General features: G+C 37.3%; 1 protein-coding gene across 2 annotated transcripts in view; it reads right to left on the reverse strand.

Annotated features, from left to right (window-relative positions):
- Positions 1-25,505, reverse strand: part of hlcs (holocarboxylase synthetase (biotin-(proprionyl-CoA-carboxylase (ATP-hydrolysing)) ligase)) — a 54,348-nt gene that overhangs the window by 11,897 nt on the left and 16,946 nt on the right. For both annotated transcript variants that reach the window (XM_030153229.1, XM_030153228.1), the window contains one exon: positions 14,024-14,301. In XM_030153229.1, coding sequence (XP_030009089.1) covers positions 14,024-14,301 — 278 coding nt within the window. The remainder of the gene's footprint in view (positions 1-14,023; positions 14,302-25,505) is intronic.

The raw sequence follows: 25,505 nt of genomic DNA on the forward strand, positions 1-25,505 counted from the left end.
GAGAGACTGACCATATAATTTAATCTGAATGGTAAATGAGCTAATGTAGCTACATTATACCAACAGGCTGGGAAGTTGCTGGTATCTGTTAAAAATACTGAGTTTAATTGACACAGATCAACACTTGGTGTGTTTGTAGAGCATCCCCCCTGCCAAAGATCAATGAGCTGTCACAAAACAATGTAGTTGCTTGGGTTTAATTCAAACTTGAATACATCAAGCTCAATGTATGCATTATATATTTAGTATTTTACTGTAGGGCTGGGCAATATGGCCAAAAACCAGGATAAAAAATTTTCACTCAATATTTGTCAAGATAAGTATCAAATCATTATTTTGTTCAGGTGTAAATGCTGAAATTGGTCCAGTGCGAAAGCTGAAGAAACCAGCTGCTTAATAGTGTTTTGAAACGCTTTATGGTGACACCATCACACTCAACTCTAAACTTTAAAGACAAAATATTTGTTCAATATTAAAGTACACGAGTAAAATTAAATAAACAAAAATAGTGGAAACATATTTTTAAGATAAAGGTCTAAAAATAGTAAAACAAACAAAACAAAGAAAAAATGTATATCAATAAATCACCTTTAAATATCACAATAAAAAATAAATACATACATCCTACTAACCATAATTATCATTTATCTCTCAGCCCTAATTTGACATCAATCATGCGAGTAATTTGCATCAGAGACTCCTGAGTTTTGAAGGTTGATGAATGAGTATGGTCTGAAAATAGAGTCAACAAGAGTTTGTGCTTATAAAGTCATTTTCACAACTCAATCCAATGTTAGTTGTAGCTGAAAATCAACCTTTGTAAACCTGTAAAATGCATCTGAATGACGCTGTATAATGTGTATTTTTAGTCTTTTGTGGTTCACTCCCCTATGGGTCTTCATTCCTACCACAGTGAACACAACAATAGAACTATGGCTCTATGGGGATGAAGTCCATTACAATATGCAAACAAGCTCAGATTATTTTTTCTCAATTATAAGCTCAGTAGCAGATCACACACAAAGGCTCCGTTTCTTAGTAGTTTTACAAACTCAATGGGTGGTTGTAAACAAAGGAGGGGGACTGCAATGGTTATGTGCCTTAATGTGATCCCATGTACTCTACTGAGCTACAGAAAGGCCAGCTCAAGGCGAATGCATTCCTCTACCAAGTTAATCTCATTTTGAAAGCACATCCACTGAGGCCTCTGCTGGTCCAGGGTGAAGTCTAAATGTATTAGAAACATACTCATTCATATTCAGAAGGTGGCACTGTCCCACATGAGATATAACCAACAAGGCAACAAAAAAAAACTTAAATAGTGTGGGTAAATTGTGTGTCCAGTTTAATCATGTAATACTGCAACACTACTGTATCTATCAGATACAAGAGTAAACCTACAGTACAGATTACAACACTATTCTATAGTATGTGCAATGGCAGCTCCTCCGGGAGATGATTCAAAACTGAGAACATATTTTCAATATAACTACTATCAGATTTGGTGGTCATTCCTGTTCTCAGTTTTGTACACAGTTTCGTTTTAACGCTCACTTGTTCATTCCTATTTTTAATGAGACCCCTTCAATCTCAGTAACTTCAGAGATGTTGACAATAGAAATATAACTCTACAACCCAAATTCCCCCAAAATTGGATGTTGTGTAAAATGTAATCTCATAAACCAACATTTTACCCACAATGAAAAACATATCAAATAGTTAAATTGAGAAAATGTTCAATTTTAAAAATGGTATGAGGTAAATTATAAGACAATGGCTACTACCACAGTACTGTGGCACAAAATATTGGTTTTTCTATTCCTACAGACCAATCAAATGTTAGTATTTGTACTAAAGCCAATCACAGATACTGTTACATGAACTTATTGTCCTCTTGTTGCCACAGTACTATGGCGATATATGGCGTATACTTCAGTGCATTCTTTTGTGCATTTTGGTACTATAGTACTGTACAAATTAGTGATAGTATATAGTATAGAATAGGAATTATCGTTCTAAATGCTCTACATGTTGTTTTATGGTGGTCTTTGCTCTGTTAAGTCAGTGAGGTTGGGGAAGGTGGGCGGAGCTACATGTTAGATACAGCAGTGTGACGTGTGACTTCTCAGTTCAGTGTCAGTTCTGTGTTAGTTCAGAGTATTGAGTGCTGTGGTCTGAACTCTGCACTCTGAACGTTGTCCCAGTGGCTGATTCATATCAACGTCGGATTTACCTACCGATGCCCTTGGCATGTATGTGGAAATATTCTGTAATACTTTGTTAAATATTAAACTGTTTGAACAGGTCATTTATCCCACTATAATGGACATTCTGCGCGTCTTTGTCTTTCTGGCGTGTCTTTGTCCGATCGATGTTGCAGCTCAGGAGGGTGTTTGTACGGGTTTTCCTCAGCCTTCACAGGCCCGATCACCACCAAACTCGCCAAATGAATACAAACATTACCTGACTACCTACTAGACACAATTTTATGTCCGTATTCAAATGTTGTGAGGTATTCTGGGCGGTTTTATCCGTCCTGGCTCGATCAACCAGGCACAACAGATGTGACGTTCGCGGACGACTCGAAACTTTTGAACAACTCTTTTAAGTGAACGATAACAACCCATTCGTTGTGAGCCGTTCTTATATTCACATTGCCTACACTGCCTTTATGCTTCACCTGTGTGCCACATGAGTCTGAACTGTCCGCGCTGCCTTCACCTGAACGACTAATGACATCTCCGAGTTTGAGTTGTACGCAGCACACCCCATTCACTTGAACGCAGCTACGTGCGCAGCTAATTTAGGGGAGAACTTATCAGTGACCGTCCGACTGACTGGACTGAAGACATTTACTGCTGTATCCAGGAGGAGTGACTGAAAAAAGTGGAGATGTGGGATTAACTGGAGGAGCATCTTCTTCCTATAAATGCAGATCCCCTTATGTGGTGGAAAAGCTGGGCCCTGGTGGACCCGAGCCTCACCACAGTTATGGTATGATGCCTGTATGCTGTTCTACTCTATGCAGTGGGCTGTGAAACATGCTCAAAAATCAGTTTCCTTTTACATATTTGAAGGTTTTTCAAAAAAGTAACGCAATAATTACTTTCCCTGGTACCTAATTACATTTATGAAGGAGTAATTCTGTAACTGATTCAATTACTTTTTTGGAAAAGTCAGTAGTAACTATAACTAATTACTTTTTAGAAGTAATTTGCCCAGCGCTGGTGGTTATGCTGCAGTTCATGAAATTTCTACTCCTACCACTCCAATGTGAAGGCTGCAGTTATATGAATTTAGTCATATGCTATATGAATTTAGTCATGCTTGACAGCCCAAACAAATACATGCTCTTCCCTTCATGCCTCGCAAGTTGGCTCTAATTATTACCTGCACAATGCATGATTAAATAGTAGTTTACAAATGGATAGTGGTGGCAGACAAGTTTTACTTGTCACGCTATCGTACAATGGCACTATGGGTACAATGCCGCTAGTTATGTAAAGTACATGCATTTCATGGTTCCAGCTTTTTAAATCTTCAATCTTTCCATTATCTAGTCAATGAGTGGCACATTCTCTTTTATATTCCCTGTTTCACTCTGGAATGTTTCTACTTGTTTTCCTGCACTTAGTTTTTTTTGGTATTTTGCTGCTGTAAACATTCCAATTTTCACACATTGGGATCAATAAAGTGATATCTTATCTTACGTCACTCAGACAAAGCAACATTGTGATGGGGTCATTTGAAGCTCTGAGACCAGTTTCTGAACTACTCAAATTAGTCCATACAGATGGCAGAGACCTGCTATAGCTGTTTCTCCATTCAATCACCATTGCCAAACCATAACTCACAAAGACTTTACATTTTAGGCTACCTGCCAGCAAAAAAAACAACCTCTAGAGCTGACCTGTGCATTTCTTATTTTATACCACTCTCCACACTTGGTTAGCTCTGTCCCTGCTCCTGCTCCCCCCACTATTATTCTAGAATAGGCCTGTTTAAGTAGTTTGTATTCCTTTAAATGAATCACACTTGTCTGCGGTGACACTGAACACAGGATTCACTGAAGATGTCGTGGCCACATAGGATTGACCATGAACAGTGAACAGAAATAAATATTTGCATGTTGGTTTTTTTCATGCTGCATATTGAGAAAAAAAAAATCTAATAAAAATGAAACTGCCATAGGCAGTGTGCTTGTCAGTGGCCTTTGAAAGAGAACTTTGGCCTATATTTTCACTCTTTACAGTCTGATACCAGTTGTTTTTCTATCTGCAAAACTGAGGGAGTTACGGTCAAAAATTAGGTATTTTGACAATCATTACCTTGAGTTTGACCTTTCAAGGTCATCGAAGGTCAACAAAATTGGCAGCAAATGAAAGACCATATCTGACTTTCTATAAGTCGACAATACAACGTTAGTCAATATCCGTCTAAGTTTTCAAGATAGAAGCCATATTCTGAATATGCAAATTGGGCACTTGTGCCCTGGTCACTTTAGATGCCAATAATTCAAAATCTATATATACGTGGATGACAAATGAGGTAGGTAATGGATAGAGAATTGAATATATAATAATTTAGCTTTAGTTTGAAATTGCTATGACGAACAGAGGGGAAGTTATGAAGGATAAACAAATTTTACATACGTTACCATAGCAACTGGAAGTCATACGACCTAGAGTTGCGAAATTTAGCATATCCGAAAAGGGACTTGCACAGACAAGTTGCATAGTAAATTTTGGTATGATCAGATGAATATTGGCGATATTACAGTCATTTGAAATTTCAGCAAACTGAGTTTACTGACCCCCCTGATCTTTACCCCAAGGCACTAACAATGATGTCATGATACATACCACTGGATGCAGAATGAAAAAATGCATAATTTGGCTTTGGTTTGAAGTCGATACAATGATTTTGACGGAAGTTATGGTGAAATGTCCATTTTTGAACTTTTGGCCAGTATCTCAGGTGTACTTTGGCCTACTATTGGCAAAAACTAATCAGGTCGACTAGAGAATAAGGCAAATTATTTGGTCTTGGTTTGATATCAATAATGCTTGAAATGTAAGCGCTTAGAGACAGACAAACAGACAGACAAACAGACGTATGAACTGACCAATATGCTTGCCCTCCAGCAAGCAATGAGCATCTTTGTAGAAACATTTTCAATGTGTAGCTGCAGCTCAGACGTTAAGGTGGAGAAAACTCCAACATACAGCATATTTCTGTGGACATTTAGGTAAAAAAATTACGCCATTAAACCCTTTACCGATGTCCATGGCTCAGGAGGTAGAGTGGGTTGTCCAATAACCAAAGGGTTGGAGGTCTGAATACCGCTCTCTCCTAGTCTTGTGCTTTTGTGTCCTTGGGTAACACACTTCACCCACCTTGCCTCCAGTGTCTCGCTGTATGTATATTTGGTGGTGTGGCTACACATATAGCTTACAACCACCAGCGTGTGAATCAATAATGTAAAGCACTTTGGGCACCTTGAAAAGAGCTATAAAAATCCAATCTATTGTCATTATTTTATGTTTATGTTTATGTTTACGCATTTGGCAGACGCTTTTTTCCAAAGCGACTTACAGGGGAAAACCAATTAAATCACTCAATCAATCAAATTTTATTTATATAGCGCCAGATCACAAAAAAGTTATCTCTTGACACTTTATATATAGAGTTGGTCAAAACCAGACTCTAAGTCAATTTACAGAAACCCAACAGAATCCTCCAGGAGCAAACACTTGTGACTGGTGACAGTGGCGAGGAAAAACTTCCCTTTAACAGGCAGAAACCTCGAGCAGACCCAGACTCCTGGAGGATGGCCGTCTGCCTTGACCAGTTGGGGTTAAAGAGAGAGAGTAGAGAAGGGGAAAAAGAGAGAGCGATAGAGATAGAGACTGGGGGAGAGGGGGAGAAGGGGGGAGTAGGGGGAGACACATGGAGGCGGTTGAGGATAAGTGAGTGGTGATGATGAGGGCAGGGAAGAGGCCGGACCACCGCAGCAGGTCCAGAGATAATTGTGAAAGAATCTGTGGTTATCCTGGGAAAAACCTTATTAGAATATTTAAAATGGAATGTTTGAAAGTGCTAGGATAGGAGGTGCTCTCGGAAGAGCTGGGTCTTCAGGAGCTTCTTGAAGATAGGCAGGGATGACTCTGTTCTTGTAGCAGTAGTATTTTACCGATAGGCAACAGATATACCACATCCCGAAGAGGCAAAACATTTCGGTTTGTGCATCTTTATAAACTATGGTGTACTTTTGTTCGCTACAACAAAGTGTAATGTGTTAATGGGTGCTCATTGCAATTAGCATGCTATACTAGCAGTACTGGCACATATTTCAGCATAATTACATCTAATGAGCCAATCTCATTTAGAATGCTAATTAATCTCACAATGATATTATACCCATGTGAACTTCACGACAATAAACCTAAAAAGCAAGCTGTTACCAGGTGCTGCTGAGATCTACATCTTCTCTGATCACAATGTGCCCGTTGTCACAGACTCACACCAGCAATACAAGAACAAACCCATACAATGTAACATGTTTGACTGATGAAAGAAAAGAAGCTACGTCCCAAGAGGAAGAGCTTGGGCCTCTAAATCCCTGCTCAGAACTCTTTGTTTTAGGGGGAGGCTAAGCTGCAGGGGTCAGCCTCCCTCACACAGCAGGCTGAAGGATAACTGTCCACCAGCTGAATCATCTGTCTGGGAGAAAAAAGGTGGAAAAGAACCAGAGGAAATAACCATGTTGCAGTCACGATACATGTTTTCAATTGATTTCTATATTATCAATGTCAAATCATTATTTCTTTCCAAAAGTGTTTGGTCCTGAGTGAAAGTTGAAAAAAAAAAAAAACAGATATTCATATTACTGAACTCTATGTGATCATGTTAATTGTGGTTGTGCCGCCTCGCCCTAGAACAGCAGCTTTCCCATCAGTGTAGTGAAGGCTGCACATTAGTAGAGCAGCCACTTCACAGTAATGAATGCAGTTTATACAATGTCCACCACACAATCTTTATAGCTATGTCTATAATCCACGATAACATGTCAGATGCTCAAACCATTTCAGGGGAGACAAAAACACATCCATAATGTAACTAACTGAATGGCTGGATTTCATGTAGTCACTTAAAAGATCATTTTTCTAAAAGCCATTTATCTCCCAAACTATTCCTCTGAAAAACCTGCTCACTTTCCAGATTAAAATATCTTGGATTAAAAGATTATTTCTGCCATCTATGCTCATTTTTGAAACAGGATTTGCAGGCCATAAGCGTGTTTGCATTGATTATTCAGTAGCGTCAAAGGCATGATCAATAGGAGAGGACAAACTAATCGGTAAATGTGATTAATTGAGCTAATCCTATTTACTGAGGAACAGCAGAAATTATCATTTCCAAATAGCACGATTGGAAGTGATCAATGAGAGAGGACTGCTCCATTACCACAGGGCAGCTGAGGCACTGATGAGTGACCTTGCTCTGCTGAGTCCTTGTTTGGTTTGGCAGAGGTTTAAGACAGCAGCCCACATCACCATCCATTAGATTACACCTTCAAATGGCCATGTTGTGTGGTTTTTGGCCAAAGAAAGTGTCCTCCTGCAGCTGACATCACAGCCTCAAAAACACCCAAAGTCAAAACTGAGTGATACGAACAAAAATGTTATCATAATGAACATTTTCACATTTGTCAAGATTGATGATTAGCAAAATAAAATTAATTAATTATTTCTTTCAAGTTTAAAGGCTGTTTATTGTCATGGTCAAAAGTTGAAGAAGACCAAATGGTCATTTGTAGTTTTGAATTAGTCATTAAAGAGTAGACAAAAACAATGTTTCTGCATGACACAGGGACATGGTATACGTATGGTATGGGTACAAAAAAGCAGCACTAAATCAATTAAATGAACAAAATAATCCATGAAATGCACAATATTCCCAAATTATTCCCTAATAATTCCCCTATTTTCTGCTAGATTTTCCGAGAAATTGCAAGAAATACAGTTAATTTTTGTGTCTCATTTAGATGTGAAGCTGTCTTTAATCTGCTTCAACCTAGGTTGTCTCTTCAGAATCTAAGTGTTGGGCATCATCTCAAAATCGGAGGATGTGGATAAGGGATAAAAATGCTGTACAGTCCTATTTAAAGCAGTAAAATCGGTCCCTGTGGGCTAATAATATTCAGAATATGCATCTGATGTGAGAAATATACCACAGACTGTGACATGGCATCATGTTTACAACCAACTAGCACAGAGACAAAGATGAATGAATCGAAAATAAAAGTACATATTTCTGCTCAGAGAAATACACCTACACTGATTCTGGTTTACTACTAACTACTAGAACATCAACAGGTTCTTGGATATGAGCAAATATCGAAAAGCTGACCTTTTCAAGATGGTGTATGAAGAGGGAGGCTACAGTTACACAGTGGAGAATCTGCCACTGGTGAAAAACTTACTGACTAGAAAAATTTTAAATCCTATTTATAATAGCTGGCTTATGCGCAGCTGGATGTACACAGGTATTATATTGGAATATTCATTTTCCTTAGCCATGGAAACATTTGGTAATTTGGTTCCATTTTCTATTTTCCTACTAGCTTTTGTGAAACTAAATGAAAATCTCCATAGTGAAACATGCCTGGCCTTTCTTGGGCTAGACTGACCCAGGGCTCCAGAGAATAGCATACGTTATACTGGACATAAAAGCTTTAGCTCAAACACTGCACCATATGTTCTCCAGAATAAGAAATGAGGACATTTAAGCATCTGCTTATAATCTTTTATAATTGCAAGTGGAGTATGCAAGGTCAATTGGGCCAATTTGATTTTTATGGTCAAACCTGTTGCCACAGTTATGAGGAATCCATTTTCTCTGCACCAAACCCCAAACCCTTGTGGTTTGTATTTTTCATAGGAAACAGGACCCTAATTCTATACAGTGTCAGTTTGGATATTGGATTGCTTGTCAAAACAAACAGTGATTGCCAGGGTTCTGGCCCAACAAGTGAACAGCTTTGACTAGAAGAGTCCCTTGTTAAGGTTGTTTTTATTCCCCAATCTGCAGGTGTTACACTGCTGTTAGTCAGTGAACAGTATTCTGTTTAACTGACCGTGTCCAGAAATAGGATTTTTTTTTAAATAAAAAGAAATACAAATGCTCTCAATCATAGAAGTGGCAATTTAAGAATAATGAAAATGTCTTTTAAAAACTGAGTAAATGGTCAAAATACTTTCCACATGTGCAGACACATAGAAAACTGAAGGGTACGACCACAAGAGGAAATATTCAGAAGGATATTTACATCCATTTCTTTTTCTGTATGCACCTTCAACTTTGAGTAGAAAAAATGATGAAGACAAAAAAAAAAAAGGAATACAAAAGTAAAAGTGGGCCCTTGGGCTTTCATGTCTGAGCCCAAAGCTCTTACTAGGGAAAGTCAACAAGTAGGAAGTGTGTAGCTCCAGGCACAGGGATCAAGTTCAGGAGAGCAGGAAACGAATCATTATGTTCTCTGGACCAGCCAAGTGGTGTTAGAAAACCCCCATCAGTCTCTTATCCCTTCTTGTTCACAAATAAACACTTTCACACTGTTAACTATCCTTAAGTAAACACAACAACCTGTCGCGAACACTAACATGGACCAGTCACTCAGTGATGACTCAAAGACACTCTGACTAAAAACATACCATAAATGTAAGCTTAGAACAGATGCAAATAATTTGTGTCCACACAGTTGAGAATGTTGCATTATATTTTTTTTTTCTTGTGCATTATCCCATGTACAAAATAGCAATATAAATGCAGATACTTCTATGAGGCTAAAACATCTTAGAAATTAAACAATTTGCAAACAAAACATTTTAATCATCTATAATCAGTAATCACTGATAAATAACACTGGTCTACAAGTAAAACACTTCCAGAATAAAAGCTGTGAAATTTTTCCAAGTGTGAGACACTGTTAAAGTTGGCTGAAGTTTCCAAGATACAGTCTTGGGTCAATATGCGAAATTCAAGAATTAATAACAGAATGGGTTTTACTCAAAAGGAATATTTGTCTCAGAGCTATCAAATCTACTTCAAAACACTGTCTGCACATGGCAATACATTCACTTTACAGGTTCTATCTAGTTGAAGATTTATAAATCTGTTGTATAAATGTACATAAACCAATATATATGTGTAATAACACTTTATCATATACCTTGAAAACATCAGCAAACCAGCACTTTTGTCATTTGTTTTCCAATTAATCTTACTAAAATAGGTAACATTTAGCACATTTAATCTCTAAAGCAGATAATTTTTAAAAAATTGCAGACCAGTGTAATTGATCATTTTTAAGCTCATTAATAACCCGTAGCTGAAAAGATTTCATATTGTGTTGTTTTTGCATGGCATTTTATGTAATTAAAATATTATGTATTTTGTGTTGCATTGTGTATTGATGACCATAATGTTGCTAGGCTTGCAAGTTTATTAAAGCATATTTATGATTCTTTAACACATCCAAAGTAATTCAGTCTGCTTTATGTTTGAGTACTATTTCATTAAATGCTGCTAAAGAAATAATATCTGATAAAACAATGAGCTCAGTGATATGTTTTAGGTTTATTCTAGCTTCTGTCAAAATAGTGTAACAATGTAGGTTCAAAATGATGAAAAAATGCTTTTTATTCAAGTAATAACAACCCACAGCCTAAGCCTGAATAAACCAGTGAAAGCAAGTTGAAAATGATGATCATCATCATCATGTAAAGAGTCCCCATGCAAAAATAAAAAAAACAAAAATAAATGTAGTTTTGTTTATAATATTTGGATATGCTGCGTGTATAACACTTATAATAGGCTGTGTATGATAAACTCAAATGCACGTTTTATTACTGTACTGAATACAGGACTAAATTGATCATGTGGAATGTATTTTGTCCTGTAATATACTGCTAGTTACTGTTTGAAATCCTCTTTTACTAGTAATGACAATGAATTTGACCCCAAGATATTTTTATCGATGACAATACTTACATAACACTAAAGACTTCAGAAATTAGAAATCTAATTTACAAATCAAATCTAATTTAGAAGCTAAGTGTAGGCCAAAAGCTGACTGAAAGTTGAAGTTACTTGTGATTCTGAATTATTTGCAAGACATAACATAAAAGCCAAATCAGGACAAAAAAGATGCAAAAGATGAAGCATGACAAAATTGTTGCAATGTTTCATGCCCTTTTCATCAGAACAGTAAATGAGAGCTGGAATGAAAGCCTAATAAAGAACATAAATAGTAAAGTCACATATGACAACTGAATAAAAGACAGTAGCTGATTCATTTAGACTGAAAGATCCAACAGCTGTAAAGAAAAACGTTCTTATATAGACACTGTATCAACTTAACTCATATATTTAACAAGAATATTAGTGTCTGGAGGGCTGCTGAGTATGAAGCCACTCATTAAAAAGCATTGGAATTCTAGTTCTGTGTGACTTTGTGAGAGCACTATTCTGTCTCAGTGTGGGCTATTATTAGCCGCTTCCAGCCAAACAAAGCATTAATACCTTGAGCAAACACACAGGCTGCAGGCCATTATGCCACGGCTTCACAACTCTGCTCTCAATAGCAGCTGGACCAATGTTTTCATCTCCTCTCCAATTCCAGGCAGGGCTGACCTATGGGCACTTTGTCTTCAGACCAGTCCTCTATGTCTGTAGGTCCTGCCTCAATACTCCATTTATCCTCCAAATATGAGAAAAGTCCAGTCATTGTCATTTCAAAGGACTCTAATAAACTGCTTCATCTGATATTCATCATCTGTGTGATTATTAACTTAATTTGATTTTTCACAAGAGACACAATTCTACCAGACATTCCAAGGAATGAACTCCACTACGAGCAACAAAATGAGCACAACACTCCTTTACAAACTGGAACGATTCATAAGACTCATCATAGAAACTAAGTTAAAACCAAGCAAAAGCCAACCTCTTAATTATTTTCTAGCAAGCAGAATATGTCTCTGGATTAAAACTAACATGTACGCTGACAAAAACTTCTATATCTGTGACTTCTCATACACAATGATACTATCCAAGGAAAGCCTTTACCCTTTTTTTCTACAATATTTAAAAGTGTTGATTCTTTGAAAAATGTTTTTTTTTTTTTTACAAAATATTCAGTATCATTCTGACAATAAACACATATGGTGAATGAAATAAAACAGACATTCCTTAATAATACCATTAATCAAGGCTGTTCCAGAGGGACATCTGGAAATTCAAATATTAGCGGTGAAATCAAACTGTAGCAACAGGTTTGGGGTTATACGGTATACTCGCTAACCCTGCTGCAGTTTTTTTTCTACAAACTTAATGACAACACTGTCTGTTCCAATCAGCTCAGTGCTGCTCCACAATCCATTTTTCAAACTTTATGACAGTTTTAATTGCTCCCACCTGCTGCCTCATCGGCCCGCTCAACAGCCACTTTCACACACATGTGTGGATGCAGACAAAGAAGTCTATTAGGTGCAACTTGCCTTTGCTGCAGTGAGGTCACTCAGGCATTAAATTAGTTCCAGTCCATCAGCCCTCCCACTCCAGTGTGCACACATATGCATATACACAGACAAATGCCCACTGGTAGTTTCATGGCTTGAGTGTAGGATTCTTTATTGCTGCTGGTTTCTTTTTATTCCTTTACTGGGCTGGTGTCAACTTCATCCTTCATCAAAGAGAAGCTGAATTTACTTGTCAAAGTTACTTTGAAATCTCTCGGATTTGTTTGATTTGTGTGAAAATCCTATCTTATATTTAGAAATAAGAGCAAGTTTCATCAGAACTTATGGGAGACCAGAATAGATTAGACCAAACCAACTTAAAATCTCATCATGATACAAATTAGGTGATACTGATAATTATCGATCGAAATGGTAAATCATTATTTCTTTCAGCTTTGAGGGCTTGTTGGCTGAACTGATTAAAGAAAGGAGGATTTACATGCTGACCCTTAAAGTCAGCTCAGACCAGATCAGCTAAAAAGTTGCATCTACTTGTAATGTGTCAGTCAATGTTTGACAACCCACTCATTCAAGTCAGACCAATGCAGCTAGACCAGATGATGTACCATGTCCTGATTAATATTATTTTGCTGATCTAGTTCAGGACTTTAGGAATACACTTTCATATGCAGCTTGCATGGAAGTTTGAGCAAGCATACTTGGGGATGAAGGTACAGAGTGCACTGCACTGATTTTATTGCAGCCCTAAAGGCCTATTTATGCTCAACATTAAATATGTATATGGACATAGTGTTCTGTCCATCCACTGCGTTATTTCTGTCTGTCCTATGAGAGCCTGCTTTTGCGAACCCAAATGGAGGAAATTAAGCAGCACCACCGGGAACTATGGTAGGCAGTGTTGACATCTGAAGAAAATAATTTCCAGAAATGGTGAAAATTCTCAAAGAGCGACTATGTGAGTTTGTGAAAAACTACTGACATATTTACAACAACTAACCCTTCTCAATATCAACATTAGCAATACCTGTTGTTGCTATGTTTGTTATAATTGACTTTCTGCTTCTTTCAAATAATTATCTTCTTTTTCGTGGTATTTGGCCAGCAATTAATTCAGAACAGCGCTCTCTGGTGGATTGATTGCCAATGCCAAAATGCTCATTCCAATACAATGGACAAATGGAAAGGCAGCAATGTTTACAGCATTTTAAACGGACTTACCTATTTACTAGGGGTGTTAGAAAATATTGGTTCTGCAATATATTGCAATATTTCATTTCACAATGCTGTATCGATATTAAAAAGTACTGTCTCGATATTTTTAGGTATTTATTCAAATGCAGATATTGCAGAGGTTCATTTTTGTTTTTTCTTTTTCTTTTTGTTTATATTTGATGTTGTGACATTACTTATGAACTAATACAATATGAACATTTGAGCAGGATCTTAAACTGTAATGTCTGTAAATGATTGTGTGTTACCCCTCTAACAGGTCCATGGTAGACGTGACAACCTCAGCGTAGAACAAGGTGTGCCCTAGTAGGCTGGTCTTAAGGTTGTGGCAGTAGGTCTCCATACTGAAGTGCTCCAACTGGGACTCAGAGGAGTCGATGAGAAGGGAAACGGTGCCTTCAGGCTGCAGAGACTCATCCTGCTGTTCTGAACAGGAGACCATCCTGAGGGAGGCCTTAGGCAATGTGAGGATGCCTTGATAATCTGCTCGTGTCTTCAGCCACTTCAGGGACCTGACTTTGGTTTCCTGTGGATGACAGAGCAGCAGGAAAGGTGACAACAGGTGAATAAAGGAGTACTGACTGATGGGATAACACATCCATACCATATTTAATGAGCTCTTTTTCTTGTCCTTTTAACATGTGAACTGTGACCATCTGCTCATCACTCTTTGTTCTGCTCTGAGATCAGTTGACTGCATTATACCACTACTGTCCAACACTAGTTCAATAGAGTAGACAATGGATGAACCCTCCTACATGTTTTCATTACAGTTACAGTTACATAGTCACATCACGTAATTTTAATTACATGTGTTTCCATGAAGTGGTTTGGATAAAACAGACAAGGTTGTATAATGACACTGTATGCTCGGCAACACATGACTTTAATAAACATAGTAAAAGAAGTAGAGAATTGATACTGCCCACCTAACCATGTTTTTTTTTTTTTTTTAAACAAGATGAGGTCGAGGAGGACTAATTTGGTCATCAGTCCACACACCAGTTGTATTACCAGAAATATTCATAATATCTGACAAGATGCCGCAAATAGCTAACTAGTCATTATCAGAATTTAAAAATGGTGTTTCCATTTTTGAATTCTCAAAGTATAATCCCAAGGTCTTTTGGGAATTTTTGTGGTATATGTCAGAACTCACAAAACCAAAACAAAATAACGATGGGCAGGTCTTAGTCAATAATTACTTAAAAAATAGTTAACATTTAAACAGCAGAAGATTTTTTTAATCTAAAGGTAGAATTTTCAAAACTATTAAAACTATGAAATCTTGTTTTGATCAAGGTCTTTTTTATTTTCAGTTTTCAAATCCACAAAAAGAAACACAACTTAAAAATGAAATTGTTGTATCCAATTTCCATCCACCTGCCCTCCCACCCATCCCACCCACCCTGAGCACTGGACCTTGGATAAATTTATCTACAGCTTGACATAATACACTTACATACAGAAATATACAAACCCCCTTCAAACACATACATGTAGAGACACATATATACACACACATACATACATATACATACTACCGGTCAAAAGTTTTAGAACACCCCAATTTTTCCAGTTTTTTCAGACCTCTTCCTGTCAGCATTTCCCGCAGCTTCTGAGTGCTTTTTGATGATGAAGGAAACTGTACTTACTGACATTTTGACTTTCTTGGCAATTTCTCTATAGGAAAGACCTACATTTTTAAGTGTTATGATGGTCTGTCTCTCTTCTATTGTTAACTGCCTTTTCCTCGCCATTTTTACAGTAACACACTGCTTTCTGCTGTACAATGGTGTTCAAATAATGCTCATAATGGTATGGTACCAAAGTGTGTTCCAACACTACTTCTATGCAGACAGAGGAGGTAGGAAGTAATTAAGAAACGTTGGGACACCTGTAGGAATTGGTAACACCAACTTTCGAGACTTGATCAACCTCCATTGCTGCAGAACTGCTTTAAGTTGTTAACCCATTTCTTGTTCACTGAAAAAGGCCTTCTTGTATAATTCTGAAATGAACATTATTTTTCAGTTTTGTTTAACCTTACCTCTTTTTTTTTTTTTTTTTTTTTTTTTTTTTTACCTCTGGCAGTTCACCGCTTACCTTTGTACTATTTCAAGCTGTTCATTGGACTTGAACTGCTTGAATTTCAATACAAAACTGGAAAAATTGGGGTGTTCTAAAACTTTTGACTGGTAGTGTATATATAAAACGATGACATCTTTAGCATGAAAATATAACTAAAATTAAGTAAAACAACAAAATAGAGAACACACATTTCAAAACAAACTTAAATGAAAAAGAAAAATGTATAATGGTCCCTATTTGTAGACAGTACATGATGGACTTTTGCATTGAAATATCAGTAGAAAAGGAGCTCATCTGTGTTTGTGGTGAGCCAGTGACATGGTGTCAGGCAGTGGTCCAAATATAATCTCCTCCAGTCACTTCCTATTAATCAGACTTCTCCTTGTGCTTTTCATACTAAATATACTGTATATTACACTCCCTTTCTGTTTTCAAATTACTCTCTCTCAGTGAGATGATAACTGCTTGAAGCATTTTATAAAGAAAATGTGATTTTATTAAAGTGTACTGACAGTTCCCTATTTTAGTGTCATTCAGTACATATACAACAGTGCCATACATCGATGGACTTCGCAACAATATTTTTCACTTTTCCATAAAGTACTCATGAGGTGAAATGACACCTAATAAAATTTGATTATCTAAGACCAGCCTTGAGTATGTGCAGAGTTTGTGGCATACTTTATGGTGTTCTGAAAACCCTACATTTTAGCTACATCCTGAAATTGCCATGAACATTACCGTCTAGTTTTCTATTGGTCTTGTCTTAAACCTGTTGTAGTTAAGACTAAGTATGCACATTTTTGCCAAACTGCAGAAAACTGCCACCAGGTTCAAGTCCAGAGGATGGAGTACAGTCCGAAACACAGTGTACGTAAGAAGTAGAGCCACTATGAAATCACATCAGGTTAGTGATACCAATACATAGCCTTGCATAGACAGAAAACAGCCATAGGGTTTGTGTTGTCAGTCCCTGTACTAAAGGTTTTTTGTAACTGTCCAAACAAGGTAGCTTGAACCGTGGATCAACAAACAGTGAACTTAAAGATCATTAAATATCATCATAAGCCTCAGAATCAAACTCACCTGTGTAGACAAAACGCCGTGATTTCAGTATCAAGTTTCCTTATTTTAATTTAGATCTGTATCCAGTGGAGAAAACAAGTGCTTCTAGTTTTTATCATTTTCACGTTTGTCAATAGCTCTCATCCCATCTCCTCACTTCCCTCACAACTCACTTCTAGAGATGGGTATCGTTAAGATTGTATCAATACTACTACTTGATGGTATTATTATCAGTTCTATTTTTAGATTAAGGTTAGGGTTACAATTAAAATTGTGAACAGAATTATTTGCTTTATTTTCTTATGTATAGCTTAGGCCTATATAATTAATCAATGATTTTTTTTTTAGTGTTACGGCATTGTTTTAACTACTCACTATCATAGACTCTGATTTTGTTATAATAAGAGTGAAATAAATGTCAAATTATTTACTGCAAAAGAAAACTCACCTTTCACTCATCACTTGTAAGCATAAAACTGAATGCAGGGCTCTCAGTATTTTTACCATGTGATAGTTTTCCTGTAGCCTCCAGGTCTAAAAATCCTCCTGCTCTTAATCTATGAAGGACAAATCATATGATGCTCTGACCATTTCACATCAAATTTATAAAACAGACCCATTAAAGGGCTACTTGTCCCTTTTAAGCATTAATTGGTGTTAGCTGACTCCAGCTTGAGCAAAACATCCAGTTGTGCATTTCTTTGCCAGTACTTGACGGATAGGCTTTGGACAGATCACTTATGTTTCCACCCAATAATGCAAAATAATTTTCGATAATGTTGAAGGTTATTGATACTCCAGTCATTAATAATTTGGCTTGGGGCCCATTTAGTACCAGGATTCATTATCATCCCTACTCACTTCTCACTATAGTGGTCACATCAGTCTGATGGTCAGTATGGGTAAATATACTCCATGATCCAAAAAATAGGACCAATAACCCTGTAGCTTACCAGCCAAATTAAAAGCTTTGGGAAATGTAGCCAGATGCCAATTCTCATCACCCAGTTATGTGTATTTATTATATTACAGAAATAGCCCATGTTTTGGTCATATTCCAATCAGATCTGTAAAAAATTCAAATTCCAACTTGATATCATTGATACTTACTGATTTATTGTATCAATCCACTTCCTATCTGTTATAATGGGAAAATTTTTCAAAGTCGCACCAAATCCAGATCAGATCCGGATCGAAATAATAATTTCAATTCCTTGTGTTGACATCATCGTAAAGAAGCTGTATACCAAGTTTGAAGTCAATCAGAACTGTAGTTTTGGAAAAGAAGACGACTGAATTTTTTTCCCTATAAGAGCCCATGTTAAATTTTCCATAAGTTCCCGGATCCAGAAGAAGATCTTGATCCACATGTGGCCATTATGGTTTGGTCATCTCCCCACTGTAGAAATTTCAACTTGATATCATTTGTATTTACTGAGTTATTGCATCAATCCACTTCCTATCTCTTATAATGGGGAAATTTTTCAAAGTCGCACCAAATCCAGAATCAGATCCAGATCCAAATAATTTCACTCACTTTTGTTGACATCATCATAAAGAAGCTGTATACCAAGTTTGAAGTCAATCGGAATTGTAGTTTCGGCGAAGAAGACGATTGAAAGTTTTGTAACGGACGTCAGATGACGACAGACAATGTCGTCGCCGGACGCCGCATGACAATAATAGCTTACGGCCTGTCAGCCGGTAAGCTAAAAATTAGCCACCTTACTTAGCACAACTTCAGAACTGTTAGGTAGCCCCTTTAACCACAACTATAGATCACGTGTCAGCAGACGTCCATTATCCTACTTGTTCTAAAATCTAAATAATCAAAGAATAATTTAAAGGTGGATCGGAACACTTATTGGAGGGTCCACAAAACAAATGAGAACAGAATGACTCCTGAAAAAAAATCTGACTTAGACTGATTTACTAAGGCAGTGGGAATTAAGACAAGAAGTCAGAAAAAGTGTTTAAGGGAATGACCCATTTTTGCAGGTGATCTACTCACAATATGCACAATTATGAACGTAGATGCAGCCAGTTCATTTCAGTAACCACTTGTTCACCTCTACCAGACCACCACAAATCAGTGCAGAGCCAGATTGCAAAGATACAACACAAAGTGTATTACTGTGTGATAAACACAAATTTAGGTTTTACATGTTCTTCTCAGGAAATTACAACACAGACAGAGAGGCAGCAGAAGGAGGAGTTTTCTGTGATAGAAGTGGAGGTCTTTGTGGATGAATGTAAACTAGTTTCAAATAGCATCCTATTTCCCCCCCATGTGCCCACCCTACTGCATCCTTCAGACTAGAACTACATCTGCAAATGGACGTCCATCAGTCCTGGTGCATCTATAGCCTGTCCGTCCATGGGAGTGGATCTCTCCTTCACTGTGGTTCTCCCCGAGGTTTCTCCCTTTTCCCACTGGGTTTTGAGTTTTTCCTTGCCGAGAAGGAGGGTCTAAGGACGGGGGATGCCCTGGACACTACTCATTTTCTTGCTGTTTATTTGACTGTTGTTTACTCCAACTGCCTCTGTAAAGCCCTTTGAGATAACCTTGTTGTGATATTGGGCTATACAAATAAAGTTGAATTGAATTGAATTGAATTAAGGTATTTTAAAATTGCAAACTCCAACCTCTTAACAAAGGTATGTCTGGATCATCTTTGTGAGAGAGGCAAGTACAGGAGGGGAGTTGCATTCCACTGTGGAAATGAAAGAGCATGCCACGGCACAAATTGAAGTGAATTCTGGCATCCATAATTCACAAAGTGTTGTGTAAACCTGATTGGTAGACACAATAGTCAATTGTCTTGGCTATTTGTTTGTTAAAATCAGTAATACAGAGGAACCATTGCAGGCTGTTTGTATTGACTACAGACCCAGGAAAACACTTGAATTTAGATGTCAATATGCTATCACACCTATGGATGATGGGTGATTAGACTGAGCAATTAACCTATTCGGTACATGTCTATGGACAGTGTGACGGAGCCAGAGTACCCAGAGAGAACCCATGCAGCCACAGGGAGAACACGCAAATGCCACACAGAAAGGCCCATGCTGCTGGAATTGGACTGAGGACCTTCTTGCTGTGAGGTGAGAGTGCTAATGACTGGACCACTGTGCCCTTCCTCTGTCATTCCAAATAAATTAACACATGTGGAGTAAATTCTCACTCTTCTACCATCTACTCCCTATTCTCAACAGCACTTCCTCTGTGTGTCACTTTTACAGCCATGTCAGGTGCAGATGCAAACTAAAACTCTTACAAAAACATATCCAGGTAGGTCAGACATATGTGTTCACATTTGCCTGTCCACATCTTTCTAGTGCTAAATTTTCTCCCTACTAAATCTCATAGTGTTTTTTCAATGTCAGAAGAGATTTTCGCTGGAACAGAGCATTATTAAATCTGGCCCTTGGTATTTTCATGCCCGTATGTAAGTGGATGGGCTTGTAAGTATAATACAAATGCAATATGTCAAGAATGTTTTGAAAGTTTTTTCCTGATTTGACATAAATGTACACTTGGACTTAACAATAAACTGATTTGAATTTCTGGCCCAAGGTCATGAAGACTTCACAAAACAATTTTTTGTGTTATGTTCATAACAGGAAAATCATTATGACTTATCTGTCTGCTTCTCCAGTATGGCTCCTTGTTGAGAGACTTTACGAAAGTTCCTGGAGCAGCTTAAAAGTGTTAGTACCGTTACAGTTTTGATAATCTTGTATCTATATGAACACATATTTACTCATGTGCCTCTGTATACATATTTAGAATTAACAGTCACAAAAACTACTGTTAAGTTGAATATTAAGAGTTGGATGGTTTGAAATGCTGGCAATTAGATGCAGTAGTTCATACAATAACAAACTGAGCTAGTAGATGTTAGCTGTATTTTGTCAAAAAACTTGCAGTTAGCTTTAGGTTTTTCCTAAAACCAAACAAATCTAAAAGTCTGGATCATATAATGTTTCAAACTTGTCTGTCAAGGCCTTTTCTAAAATTTCTTTCTGCTGCTTCTCACACTTGGTGGCTTTTCATTGCTTTCCGTCTAGGTTTAACCACCTGTTTTTGTGCAAAATAAAAATGTAAGTAAAACATATGAATGGAGACACTTCCAAATGACACTAAACCCATTATTAATGAGATGAGAGAAGAGTAATTGAAAGATAAAGCAGTGCTCGTTGTCTGGAATCTAGATCACAGTCATTGACAGGTTTCACAGAGAGGCAGTTTGTTGTCATTGAATAGAAAAAATAAAAATAGGACCAATGGCCCTGTAGCTTACTGGCACTTCCTATCTCTTATAATGGGGAAATTTTTCAAAGTCACACCAAATCCAGAATCAGATCCAGACCCAAATAATTTCACTAACTTTTGTTGACATCATCATAAAGAAGCTGTATACCAAGTTTGAAGTCAATTGGAATTGTAGTTTTGGAGAAGAAGACGATTGAAAGTTTTGTAACGGACGACAGATGACGATAGACGATGACGTCGGAGGCCACATGACGACAATAGCTTACAGCCTATCAGCCGGTAAGCTAGCAATGAAATTTCATTTGACACTTTCCTCTGTAGCAGCAAACAATAACAATAATTAAATAATTAAGCACGTTAAAAACATAAAGTGCAGTCCCAGGGTTTAAAGAGTCTTACAAATCAGTTTAACAGACAGTAAAACACAGAAAAACACAGAAATAAATAATGTGCCATCAGTATACACATGTATGTTAATACACTGATCAAAGTCCAGTCTGGAGATATTTTGGACTTGTCTGCAAGCCTAGTTCAACCATTAATCAAAGAACTGCATAAAGACAGTGTCAAAGCTGCAATGACTGCTTGTTTTAAGGTATTCACTGAGTACAAATTCTGTAGCAATCTCCTAGTATATTGTCCCTATTTCCTGGACTGTACTGTGAGGCTGTAGAAATTTTATCCTATGACAGGAAGTTTTGGTTGCTTGTAGATGTTTTCAGAAAGGAAGAATGATGAATACATGATTGACACTAATTACAAAATGCTGTTCAGATCCTAATGAGCTCAGTCTACTGCTCTACTTGGGGCGGCTATGGCTCAGGGGGTAGAGTGGGTTGTCCAATAATTGGAGGGTTGGTGGTTTGAATCCCATGCACTCACACTGGTGTATGAATGTTTGGTGGTGGTCGGAGGAGCTGATTGGCAGCCATGCTTCTGTCAGCCTGCTCCAGGGCAGATGTAGCTTACCACCACCAGTGTGTGAATGGATCAATGATGTAAAGCACTTTGAGTAATTTAAAAAGCGCTCTAGAAGTCCATTGTTATTATTATTACACTGTGCCTCCTTACAGAAGTTTAGAAAAGTGTTTTTTTTGTTTTGTTTGTTTCCACGGTGGAGTAAAACGGCATTAAGTCATTTGTCTTTATAGCCACAGAAAAACGACAAATTCAAAGTCTTTATATTTCTAAGTAATTTGGACAGACGGTTAGAGAGCTGCAAAAGGAAGGTAAGTATGAGATTTCATCTTCTGAATGCCTTGCAGGTCAAACTGTTAACCAGCAAAACTATTCACATTGTCAGCTAGCCTCTCTCAGTTACCATTGGTGACTGAAACTTCTCTTTTCAGTCTCTGCATATCTATGAGTAAATCCAACACAACACATCCAAGACAGCATTAAACCTCAGAGTCTGAAAATACAGAGTTCTGCAGAGAATATTATATAGAATGTATGAATAAGAGTCTGGAAAATACTACAGTATATATTCAGGTAAAGAGTCCAACCTGGTGAGAGAGACTACTGATAGAAACCTCAACCCTCATACCAAAAAACAACCACAGTCTCACAGCTTGAGGACTAAAATGTCAAAGTCACTGGAACCAATCCCTGCAAATCCTAAAAAGCAGTGTGTATATGGAAATGAGGTTACTCTGCAGACACTTAAAGATATGCAGTGAGCAGCTCTCTCTCTCCTCCTATGCATCAATCTGGAAACAATTCTGTAGCCCTTAATTTGCCTCAACATGCCGTTTGTTGGGACAAAGTGGCTGGGGCAACAAGGTCAGAGTTCACACACTAATCCAAATATACAACAACACTGGCGTCAAAGACAACTACAGTGCTGCCATTATTACAAATACTACTTTGATAAAATTACTTTTTTTCTTGAGGCTGAAGCCACAGTTTCAGTCCCAAATAAGAGACTTCAGTTCACTGACCGCAGAATTAATGTGCTTTGACACATTAGTCATATATGTATCAGTAAACTAACAAACCCATACTTCCCCCAATTCATGTCTGTCAGACCCGACTGGTGAATATTGCTTCCAGAGCAGAAATAAGTAGAGAGCAGGTGCCTTGTGCTTCTCTCCAGCCTAGAGCTCTGAGTCCACCTAGTGGTGTTTACTGACTTCATAAACCCTCACAATACAAACTTCTATCTTTGACAGCATATTGGTGATTATCTCAAAAAAGAACTGCTCATGTTCACACTCTGTTAAGTATTTTCAGTGTAACAAATTAAAATGCAATTCCTCATGTCTCAACAATAATAAATAGGTTTCTCCACATAAGATAAAGAACAATGACAATATGTACAGTAAAGATGTAGAGATACAAAGGCCTCTAGGAAAATCTATTTAAATCCTTTATCTCTGTTTTAACACTGTAGTGGAAAAATTATATATTACTTGTGTAACTGTCAAAACCAGATCATTTATGCAATGCATATGTGACAGTTCCGTAATTCCTATCTAACAAGTCGGGCTTGTATCCTTACATAATTTGTGTAATTCTTACCTAACTTTAAACCTCTTGTTTTAATGTGGTCAAGCTGACACAATACACAGGACATTCTATACTATCTATGTCTTGTGTCACAATACACCCTTTGGCTATCATGCACCAGACAAACAGAGTGTATGCATCAGAAGAATATAGAACAAGAGTGTTTTATCTCACAGTGACGCACATTACCAGAGCCCCCCAATCTTACATTGCATGTTTTTTTCCCCCTTTTGATAGAAAGTTGTCTCTTACCTATCGTATGATGTTTTGACCACTTGTTAGCTGATTTTAACCTTGGTCTCATTTCTGTAAGAATAATGTCATTGTCTGTTATTATCTTGTGTATGTAAAACTCACTGCCTTTGCTCCTCCTTACCCCTTTTACTCCTACACCTTAGCCTTGTGCTTCTGTTCAAGAGGGGTCCTCCTTGCAAGGGTTGAATAAACTCACACATAAGACCAGCCTTGTCTTTTGTGCTCTTTATTGACAGATGTTTCCACCACAATATTGATGCCACTTTTGATTCAGACTTTTCTCTGCAGTGTCATTTTGAAGGTTACTGTGTGACTGTAGATGATAAATAAATCAATAAATAGCTTTAAACTTAATAAATTGGCTTTAGATTTCCTTATTATATATGCACTTAGGGCTGGATTTACTCACAATTTGCCAAGCACATTTTACTAATGGGGTGCAATACAAAATTTGCTGGAAAGGCATGGACAGCTACTTTTGCGCCTGAATTTACTGCATGTGTATTTGTGAGAGTTCCCATATCAAGAGGCAAATTTTGGAGACAAGAGTATTTAAATGAGTCTCAATTTACTGAGGCTTGCGATTGTCAATTTACTGCTGATTATGCCTTGATTTTACACAGAAGAAAAGCATGTCTAAACACATCTGTACCTGGCATGACTGTCATAGTTATGGACAGAGGAAGTGCTGGTCAGAAAAGATACAGATGGAAGTAGAGAATATTCTCTTATCTTAACTTATTTGGAAAGAAAGAGGAAGGTAAAACAACAAACATATTCACCTGAGTTATTCCTAAAATCATTACTGGATGTGCACTTATTATTGGAGTGTACTGACATGATGTCACCAAACCGCCAGGAGGCTCAACAAATCAAACACAAGTTTTACTTTCATATAAAGTCATGGGGCTTTGTGCAAAAGGCAAAGAAAAACAGAGTGTTGTGATTTGTGAAGCAGATGGTTATTTCTGTCTGTAAATTATTAACAAGACACAAAACAAAAATATTGTTTTAGAACCCTATCCTAGATAGTATATAAAACCACACCTCCAATAGAGAGCCCCTTTAAATAAAGTGAATAATCCATTCATGTAATGACAAAAAACTTAGTGCTTATTGGGCTTACTTTGTTTGACTCGATCTCAATTAAAAAACATGTGATAATTTATTTTATTTGAATACAAATACCTTGAACATCTGTACTTTACTTTTCTCTGCATCTCTTCTGTTACTGCACTCTTTTTTTAGACAAGTATCTGTACTTCTACTGAAGGGAAAGTTAAAGTGTGAACTTTATGCCACCTCTGACAACCAGTGTCTTAAACATTCAGTGTGATGGCTGATCACAGGTAGGATTGGTCCTTAGTACACACAACTGCTGTAAAACTGCAGCATATGCACTTGTACATTTGCATACATTTAGGAGTCCAAATTGTTTCCACATTTACTCAAGTACTTTGAATATCTGTGCTGCAGTTCATACAAATAACTAGAATATCAATGAAGCATCTTTGAGTGTCCAAAAAGCACTA

The sequence above is a fragment of the Sphaeramia orbicularis genome, chromosome 14 (assembly GCF_902148855.1).
Source record: "Sphaeramia orbicularis chromosome 14, fSphaOr1.1, whole genome shotgun sequence".
In the NCBI taxonomy this organism is placed as follows: domain Eukaryota; kingdom Metazoa; phylum Chordata; class Actinopteri; order Kurtiformes; family Apogonidae; genus Sphaeramia; species Sphaeramia orbicularis.